At 42.4% G+C, this 10,571-nt stretch overlaps 1 protein-coding gene across 8 annotated transcripts in view; it reads left to right on the top strand.

Moving 5' to 3' along the window:
• The window catches only part of BRCA1 (BRCA1 DNA repair associated), a 102,551-nt gene that overhangs the window by 21,502 nt on the left and 70,478 nt on the right, over positions 1-10,571 (top strand). For all 8 annotated transcript variants that reach the window (XR_012156403.1, XR_012156404.1, XM_073326071.1 and 5 more), the window contains 3 exons: positions 819-904; positions 3,169-3,343; positions 8,294-8,426. Coding sequence is in view for 6 of the 8 variants with exons in the window: in XM_073326071.1 (XP_073182172.1) it covers positions 819-904; positions 3,169-3,343; positions 8,294-8,426 (394 nt within the window). In the remaining 2 variants the exon portion in view is untranslated. The remainder of the gene's footprint in view (positions 1-818; positions 905-3,168; positions 3,344-8,293; positions 8,427-10,571) is intronic.

Here is a 10,571-nt window from a genome sequence, read left to right as displayed (position 1 = left end):
AAAAAATATCCATGAAAGTGGTAGTCGATATCTTTTGCTGTTCAGCTCTACATTACTTACTACTCTGAGAAGTTTTAAATTCACAGGATAATTACTTTTTTTTTTTCCTAAAGATGCTTACATAAGCTATTCTTAGGACACAGACCTAAGGTAAAATTTTCAAAAGCTCTTAAGTTCCATTGATATTAAGTGATACTTAGGATGGGCATAATTAGGACTCCTACGTACTACAGTAATAGAAATAAATAATAATATTTTTCAGAAGTGCCCAGGTGACTTAAGAGCACCAGTCCCATTGGAAGGGACTTGTGCTCTTGTTACTTTGATGCTTTAGAGCAGTGTTTCCCAAACTTGGGACGCCGCTTGTTCAGGGAAAGCCCCTGGCGGGCCGGGCTGGTTTGTTTACCTGCCATGTCCACAGGTTTGGCCAATTGCGGCTCCCACTGGCCGCGGTTTGCCGCTGCAGGCCAATGGGGGCTGCCGAAAGCAGCGCGGGCCGAGGGAGCCGCAATCGGCCGAACCTGCGGATGCGGCAGGTAAACAAACTGGCCTGGCCCACCGGGGCTTTCCCTGAACAAGCAGCGTCCAAAGTTTCGGAAGCACTGCTTTAGAAGATCACTCCCTTAGGAGCCTATGTGCTTAAGTCACTTCTGAATATGGGACTTTTGCTCCTTTAGTCATTTAGGTGCTTTTGAAAACGTCACCCTTAATCTCTGTATTGTGAACGTACAGTGATGGGCCCCGTGGTGAGTGAGAGATGTCGTTGTTGTTATTAGTAGTACTTTTTTATATATGAATCATAGCTTTTGTTTTTCAAGGTGAAGCATCCGGATATGACAGTGAAGCCAGTCACCAAGGAGATTCTTCTGGGCTGTCCTCCCAGGGTGAGATCCTTACCACACAGGTATGCAAGTTCATGCACTGAGCTCTCTAACTGTTTAACGCACTTTCCAGATATGGTTGGATAGTATAAAATCTAGGAACTAGACAGTCATGTGAAAATTATGGAGCTACCATCACCGGAAGCCACAGATCTACAGAAAAGGTGCGGTTAGTTTCAGCTACTAAGCTATCCAGAATTGCAGAGCTGCTTTAATGCTGATATTTGTCAGATTTTGCCTTATGCATTAGCAACACATTCTACTACAGATTGTTCACCATATAGCATTAAGATTTTGATGCTTAATTGTGGGTGGTGTCTGTAACTTCCCTTCTGCATTTGATTAGTGCTGGAAACCTGTGCTTCAGACACCAAAGGTTTGCATTGGTAGGAACTGATGTTGGATTTATGGTAAAAAGGCTTTTAAAATTATAACCCTGGTTAACTATTATTATCTGATTCCAGTTGTCTGTGGGGAAAGAGGTACTGGATTGTTATGGTGATTAATTAGAAGCACAAAGTCTTTGCCTTCTTGGTCACTGATTCCAGACCAGACCACGTTGAAAGAGTGGTCTGGGTCATTTATACTGGCTGGTTGACCTCAGTCCAGTTTCCAGTGGACAGGTCTCCACACAGAACTTCCCCTTGGCCTCCTGTCACACCCTGTTGGCTGTCTCAGCAGAGAATCCAAGGAAGAATAAACTTAATCTTTCTGTTGTGTGGGTGGCCCTTCCATGTTCAAACCAGTGTGTGCTGCACTATTGCAAGTCATAGTTTGTACCGGTGTAGCACAGCTATGCTGTGGGTTTACAGTGGTGCAGCTTCATTGGTGACTGAGGCCTTGTCTACACGATAGAGTTAGATCAACACAAGGCAGTTTTCATCGACCTAACTATGTAAGTGTCTGCACTAAAATTTTGCTTCTGCGATGTAACTACCTGGCTACGCCGACTTAATAACTCCATCTCTATGGAGGCATAGAGTCGACGTAATTAGGTCAGTGCAGTGTTGGTGTAGACACTGTTTTTCTTTCAACAACTGTTACTGGCTTTCAGAAGCCGTCCCACAGTGCCCCACACTGACAGTACAATCAATACAAGTTCTGCCGGTGAGGATGTGCACCGCTGACACAAGGAGCCAAGAGTAGACACGCACAAGCAATGTAATTACTGTGGCGGCTGTATGCCGAAGTAAGTTATGTCGACTTAATTTTGTAGTGTAGACATGCCCTGAAAAGCCCAGTGTACACAAGTCCTAAGAGCTTTGGGCTGGACTTGATGAAAGAGTTATTCTCATTTCTATCTTGGTCAGTGATGCAATAACCAGAAAGTTCCACATGGTGGCAGTGGTGGAACTGGCAACGTAATAGCCACTGTTGTTATAGAAACCACCTCTGTCCAGCTTGGGAAACTGTTTATAAAAGCATCCTTTGAAGCCATGTATTCTGTGAGGCGTAAGAAGGTAAATGGCATATTTTTAGTAGAAGGCACAGCAGTTTTCAAGGATCAGAGACAGCATTAAGAAGGGAAGGGATGCAATATTTTCCTATTTGAAAACAGCTGTTGGGATTCTGAGTTATAGTGGAGAGCAAACATAAATTTTAATTAGAGGCTCTGTACTACCACTTTCTAAATAAAAGGAGTACTAGTGGCACCTCACGAAAGCTTAAATAAATTGGTTAGTCTCTAAGGTGCCACAAGGACTCCTTTTCTTTTTGCGAATACAGACTAACATGGCTGCTACTCTGAAACCTTTCTAAATAAAGTGGCCTATTAACCCTTCATGTACTAGGCTCAGTATGCCTGGAATTCATGTAACAGGGACCTTTGCCACTGCTGAATAAATAGCATGTGCAATTTAGGACCAATTCAGTGGGCATGCAAGGGCCATTTTGTTAGACGTGTTGTCTTAGGGCATTCAACAGGTTAAGATGACTGGAAGGAAAAAGTAGTAATCGATTATTGGAATTATGTAAATCATTCTGTAGAAGCCAACGCCTGTATTTGCTGCTAACTGCGAGGCTGTGATAACTTGGAGTCTGTTTCAAAATGTTTTGCAATTGCAAAGTGAATGTATTTTTTTTTTCTTCTGCCATGACATGGTTTGTTTTTACAATAAAAACTCAGTAATTTCCCAAGCACCCAGTATGTAAATGAATTACATTCAGTATGTTGAATCAGAATTGTTCTGCTGTGGTTCCATTCACAACTATTTGAATAGAAGTTATTTTTTACTGTTTAGCAATTGAGCTGACTCCTGGTAGCACAATGTAGTTTCTTCTATTGCAGCAGAAGGATGCCATGCAAAACAACTTAAAAGAACTTCAACAGGAAATGGCTGTACTTGAGGCCGTGCTGGAAGAGCATGGAAGCCAGGACTTTGAATTCCCAGCCCCACACAGTGAACTGCCTCTTTCCAGAGTGGAAGGAACACTCGCAGTGGGACAAACGAGACCAGCTAGAGGTAACAGAACATCAAAGAAAATTATTTTTAACCTTTGTTCCAAACAACTTGCTGAGAATCTCATGATTATTTTTCCCCCCAGGAGCTGAGGTGTTGGGTTGAGCTGGCTTAATCTTAATATAGTTTTGCTTAAACTCAATTATTCAGTGAAATGCACAGAATATAATAGTGGCGTTTTTGTGCTTATATGATTTACGTGGTAAAATTCATAGGCTACAAAACACGCACTTGTCTGTTCCTGACTCTCATAAAATGATTCTTGCTTAAGATATTTTCAAAAAGAAATTAGGTAGGCCTCATGGCTTAGCAATACTGATCCATGCTGCTTGTTTTGTGGGCATTCGTTCCAGTCTGACTGTCTTTGGTCCCTTGGATGGATGGGGGCTGTGAGAGCTGCTAAATCCTCCAAGAGGTCTCCACCTTCTCTCACTGTAGGACTGTGCTTTGGCAAAACAGAATGGAGTCGATTTCAGTATCGCTTGGCTGTAGGTGGTGATGCAGGACAGGTCCAGACTGCTGACAGGTAGAGAGGGAGGAAGTAGATGTTTTATAGTGGAGTGTAAATTCTCTGGACAGGATGTGAACAGAGTCCCTCCTTGGGGACTGCAAAGAAGAGCACTGACTCTGAGAAGTATTTAAATCAGGTGTGGGCAAACTATGGCCTGCAGGCTGAATCCGGCCCACCCGCTGTTTTAGGCTGGCCCTCGAGCTCCTGCTGGGGAGTGGGGGCTGGGACTTGCCCCGTTCCGGTGCTCTAGCCGGGGAGTAGGGTCAGGGGGCTGCTCCACGCAGCTCCTGGAAGCAGCAGCATGGCCCCCCTCTGGCTTCTGCACGCTCCAATGGCCCCCTCTGGTGCTCCAATGGGAGCTGTAGGGGCAGTGCCTGTGGACGTGGCAGCGTGCAGAGCCGCCTGGCCCTGCCTCCGCATAGGAGCCGGAAAAGGGACATGCCACTGCTTCCATGAGTCGCTTGAGGTAAGCACTGCCTGGAGTCTACATCCCTGAGCCATGCCCCAACCCCCTGCCCCAGCCCTGATCCCCCTCCCACCCTCCAAACCCCTCGATCCCAGCCCGAAGTACCCTCCTGCATCCGAAACCCCTCATCCCTAGCCCCACCCCAGAGCCCGCACCCCCAGCCAGAGCCTGCACCCCAACACCAGGCCTGATCGCCCTCCCACCCTCAATCCCAGCCCGCAGCACCCTCCTGCACCCCAAACTCCTCATCTCCAGCCCCACCCCAGAGCCCATCCCCCTGCTGCCAAAGTCCTCAACCCCCGCCCCCCGCACTCCGCCACCCCAGACCAGAGCCCCCTCCTGCACCGTGAACTCATTTCTGGCTTCACCCCAGAGCCCCCACCCCCAACCAGAGCCCCCAGCCCCAATTCTGTGAGCATTCATGGCCTGCCCTACAATTGCTAGTCCCAGATGTGGCCCACCCCTGATTTAAATTGTCGTGGGAAACTTACCGTATGAATAATACGCTGAGGATAGGGTGAGGCCCCCTGCATGTGTGTATACTAAGGAAAGGGCTTTAGTTAGGCTTTTGAATATGACATTTCAAAGAAATTCATAGATTTTAAGGCCGGAAGGAAGTATTGTGATCATCTAGTGTGACCTGCATAACACAGGCCAGAGAACATCCACCAGCATTTCCTACTTTGGGCACAGTAGCTTGTGATTGCAGTAGCACGCTTTTAGAAAGGCCTACAATTCTGATTCGAAGACTTCAAGTGATGTTGTATTACCACATCGCTTGGTAAGCTGTGCAATGGATAACTGCCCTCATTGTTTAAAAATGTGTGCCTTATTTCCAGTTTGAGAGACTTACTTCTGCCCGTTACCCCTCCTCTTTGAGGGCAGCTGGAATAATCTGAATACTAATATGTGTAATAAAACCTTGTGTTCAATTCATTATCCTGTCAAAATTTACTGGCTGTGGGAATATCACTGCAGGATTCTTTAAGGTAGGGTCCAGAAGTGTTTTTCATCACTGCTACAGGGGGCCAGTCAAATGGCACAAACAGCCTATGGTTTCCTGATCGTTCTTTCGGTTGGTGTGGCTCGCATACAGTGTGCTGTGCATGTCTTTGGTCTTGTACCTATAGTCTTTCTAAGAACTGAAGTCTCTTGTCAGTGCAATATGCTATGGCTACACCAATGGCTCTGCTGCTCATGTGTTACTAAGTTAATTTTTGTTGTTGCTCAGGAGTTCATGGATGAAACACTAGAAGAGTCGGTTGCCATGGTTAGTGGTTTAAAGTGTTTTTCCATCAACATGTTGTTTTGTGGCTGTCTTGCGTTAGTTCATCTCCTAGATAATAAAGCCCACAGTCTTCTTTCAGTAAGCAGCACAGTGCTCCTATTTGGTGTATTTTCTTTGACTCCAACTAATTGCTGACTCCGTTCTAACACTGAGCTCCTTGTACACGGGGATTTAGAGAGCTAACTCTAGAATATCTATGCGGTATCCTGCGTCTGCATCATCTGTGCCTTGAGGTCCGTAAATAGATGGTTTCTCTCTGGCTTGCTCCTTAAAGGCTTTGGGCATTTAGCTAAGATGAATCCCCGCTGTCGATTTATTGTGAAGGAGAGGTGGGCCTAGGTGAAGCCACGATGTTACTGTAATGCCTTGACTTCCTACGCGTGCACTGCTGCATAGTTTGTGTCGTTTTATTCCTCCTTCCCACCTACACTAATAGAGGGAGGGCTTTTGTTGGAATTTAGCATTGTTAGGTTTCTGTTTGTGTTTTGGAGTCCTTCTCTCATAGTACAAGGGACACTGTCGCCTGAGAACCAAATTTCTGATACTTGTTTTTCTTTCTTTTGTAACCGTTGCACCTTAAATACTAAACTGAAAGAAAAAATATTTTTTGTTCAGTTTGTTTACAGTTTGCATCAGACAGAACTCTGGGCAGAGTCAGTCAATTGACAATTTAATTTCCTAGTTTCATACTCAAGGGTGAGGTCACTGTACTAATGTACAGTTCCAGGAGCCTGTGTGTGTGCTCTTTCGCAGTCATTCTGTGAACTTGTAACTGTGCAATGTGCTTGCATCCCACAAGGTGGGCATAGAGCTCTTCCCTGTGTATCACAATCAGTGGAACTGAAGTCAGAGGACACATGATCCCTGGAGGGACTGTTATTGAGGGGACAGCAGTGGAGCGGGTGTGTCCCCGAGTTAGACTGCAAGCAACTCAAACTCATGGCCAAAGCAGGCCACCAGGCTTAATAAAGTTCCATTTATCCAACTTAACCTGCATTCAGCTTCACTCATTGTGAATGAAACACCCTGGACTCTTCCAGAAAGCGGCGGGGGGGACTGTAGGTACAAAATGAAGCCAAAGAGAGACCAAAAGAGGTAGGGGCAGTGGGGCCCGGCAAAGGCTCCAGGGCACAGGCAGGGGAGCAGGTCACACAAATATCAGGGAGCAGTACAGCCTGCATAAAATTAAAAAAGGAAAAAAGATACAGTACAAGTTAAAAAATGACCAGGTTGAATCACTTAAAGGCACCCTTTCAGAAACTTGGGTTTAGCGGTTGACAAATGTCAAGAAGTCGAAGGGCTTGTTTACATGGGCCCGCAGTTCAGACTACACGGGTATGAACAGCCGTGCACGCCAGAGTGCTGGGCTGGGACTGCCTCCCATGGACGCTTCTGGTGTGAACTGAAAGGTACTTAGTTCACATCCCGTTTGCAACGATAATGACAGCGATGGAAAATGGAAATTCCAGTCACAAATGTGCCTGGAACATAATGGCTTTTTAATTACTGTTCATAACCCTTTCCTTTTTCCATTTGAACAGACTATTCAGCTGCTGTGTGAGCAGTCCTCTTACGTTTTGAGTTCAAAAATATCCTGTACTTTAGGAATATAATTCATGTGATTAAACTTCTCCTATGTCTCGTAACTGAAAAGCGTGTTGACACTGGTGGGCCTAATTCGGTATGAGAGACACATTATTCCTGGTGGAGCTCACTTTGGAATGAGTGTTTGTGTGACATTTCTAAATTCAATAAGCCAAACTCATAAGATAACTATAAATACAGTGTTTGAGGATTAAGTTGGGAAATCCAATGATTAGTTTCCTTCAGGCTAGAAAGTGACTTAAAACAATTTTAATTAATGCAAACCTTGTTTACGTTGTCATGCTAGAATATGGATTTCAGGCTTTCTCATAAAAGCTTAAAACTGATTACAATTATTGATGGTTTGTTAAAAATTACAAGCATCTCCCAGCCATTAAGTATTTGCCTTTCTAAAACACTTACTGGTGAACAGAGATACGTTAATATGTTTTTGAGGCTTTATAAATAAAAAGTGTATAAAATAGCAGAATTTTGCCTTAATGTTTCTACTTTTCCCTATTATTTCATCCTTAGTTTCACCTAACGCATCAGTTGACACCTTGTTTTTGTAAATTATTGAATATATGAAGTTTGCTATGTTTCAAATGGGGAAATATTTTATACACATTTTGATTTGGGGACATTGGGATTTTATAGTCTGTAAGACGTAACTTTTTCTTTTGCAGGGGTCAGAAATTAATATGGTTCCATTTTTTTCATGATAAGTGCTGCATTATAATTCTGCAGCATACTGAAAATTACGTAAAAACTAATCTCATTTCATCATTATTGACAGTAAAATGTGCTACTGGCACTATAGTTCGCTCAAACCGTGTATTGTTCGTATGTAGCTGTGTGTCCTTAGCCTAGAAAATTGTTCTTTTTCAGTCATTCTTCTGGTGATAACGGTTGCATATGCCTGTTGCTTTACTTGATGTTTTCCATTTTTTTTATCTGGAATACTTTCTGTTTTAAAACAAATCTGATTTGTCTCAAGGTTGCTGCTTTAAAGAAATAATTGAATTCTTCCCTTAAGAACAAGGTTGAAAACACTAGTGTTTTTATTTCTCTTGGGTTTTTGTAAATATTGTTTTTCTTTTGAAGGAACAGCATTAATTTCAGAAGTAAATCTTGAAAATCACAAAATCAGCAGTTCAAAGGGACTTTCAGCTGATGGGTTCCATGTAATGCCAAGTGATCATTCCAACACAAAAAATAAAGAGCTAGAAGAAGAAGGGTAAATGCTTTTTGTTTGTCATTTATGGTCTTCTACGAACAATTAGCACCTTGAAGCAGAAAGGCTGCATTTTGTTAGTATTTCCTTGATTGGCGATTCCATTTCTAGCCAAAATAATTATTTATTTATTTATTTTATTTATTTTAGATATCATGTAGCTTGTTCTGTCATCTCTGTTTAATGATAGACACGCAAACTATTTCAGTGATGCAGGATTAACCCTTTTGCAGCATGCATACAGGAAACCGGAGTTTAGAGCAGACTTGTTTTTCCGTCTTTCGGGATAGAGAAGTAGGGGCTGTTCTTGTGTTGACTGTGTAGAGATCAGTGGGACCTGGAAGTTTCTTTTCAAGGCCCTCCAGTCTATCAGTTCAAGTAATAGGGATAAAATCCTGTCCCCACTTAAGTCAATAATTGACTTCAGTAGAGATAGGATTAAACTAGAGATGGACTATTCTACAGAAGTGTGATTAGTTTACAAACGATCCATATTGTATTGCGCCCTGAAGTTATTTATGGCCAGTGCCTTTGGTTAGTAGAAAAGGAAGAGTTTGGCTTTCATTTTTAAATGAAAACAGGCGCACACCGTACAAATAATTGAAGGGTGTAAACATCAGGGAAGAACAAGAAGAATTCAGGTTGATCTGAGGAAATGTAATTACAAGTAACAGAACCAAATTGAGTAAAGGGGAAAACTTCAGGCTAAATATCATGGAAACTTGCCCCAGCAGTGAGATTTTCTAGACTGGAATAACAAAGCCCCATCAACTAGATCCTTTAAATTTGTACTGTACAAAATACTAGAAAACAAATTGTAGGGAGCAAGTCGCCATTGGGCTTTGGAGGTGTTTAGTAGGTCTCTTCCAGCACTAATTTCTATGATGTGTGCCCAGAAATAAAATGTTAAAACTAAAATTACTGGCAGATACTCTGTCTGTAATAAGATGTAAGCATAGGGAAGACAAACCTCTTCTATGTAACTAAGTGCAGGAAGATAGTTTGAAATATTTATTTATTCAATCACCCTTGTTTAATTACTGTTTGGTGGTTGATTGTGTGTTTCCTAAATGTAAGCATACATTGCACATGTCTGTCAAAGACAGCTGGGAGATGAAATAGGAACTTGAGGTATTGGTTGGAGGAGATAGGGGAGAAAAGATCAATTGGGCTGTCAAGGGATTAAAAAAAGTAATTGTGATTAATTACGCAATTAAAAAGATTAATCGTGATGTTAAACAATAATAGAATATCATTTAGATATTTTTGGATGTTTTCTACATTTTCAAATATATTCAATTACATCACAGAATACGAAGTGTACAGTGCTCACTTTGTATTTATTTTTATTACAAATATTTGCACTGTAAAAAACCAAAAGAAATAATATTTTTCAGTTCACGTAATACAAATACTGTAGCGCAATCTCCTTATCATGAAAGTTGAGCTTAGAAATGTAGAATTATGTACCAAAAAAGGGCATTCAAAAATACAACAACGTAAAACTTTGGAGCCTATACGTTCACTCAGTCCTACTTCAGCCAGTCGCTCAGACAAACAAGTTTGGTTACAATTTGCAGGAGGTAATGCTGCCCGCTTCTTGTTTACAATGTCACCTGAAAATGAGAACAGGCGTTCGCATGGCACTGTTGTAGCCGGCGTTGCAAGATATTTACGTGCCAGATGCGCTCAAGATTAATGTCACTTCATGCTTCAGCCACCATTCCAGAGAATATGCATCCGTGCTGATGACAGGTTCTGCTCAATAACAATCCAAAGCAGAGCAGACTGACTCATGTTCATTTACATCATTTGAGTCAGATGCCACAAGCAGAAGGTTGATTTTCTTTTTCAGTGGTTTGGGTTCTGCAGTTTCTGCATCTGAGTGTTGCTCTTTTAAGACTTCTGAAAGCATGCTCCACACCTCGTCCTTCTCAGATTTTGGATGGCACTTCAGATTCTTAAACCTTGGGTCAAGGGCTGTAGCTATTTTTAGAAGTCTCACATTGGTACCTTCTTTGCATTTTGTCAAATCTGCTGTGAAAGTGTTCTTAAAGCAAACATGTGCTGGGTCGTCATCCAAGACTGCTATAACATGAAATATATGGCAGAATGTGGGGAGTTCAGTCACAAATTTAATTAATGCAT

Source organism: Lepidochelys kempii, chromosome 27, assembly GCF_965140265.1.
Source record: "Lepidochelys kempii isolate rLepKem1 chromosome 27, rLepKem1.hap2, whole genome shotgun sequence".
Classification (NCBI taxonomy): Eukaryota; Metazoa; Chordata; order Testudines; family Cheloniidae; genus Lepidochelys; species Lepidochelys kempii.
This window is presented reverse-complemented; position numbering and strand designations above follow the sequence as displayed.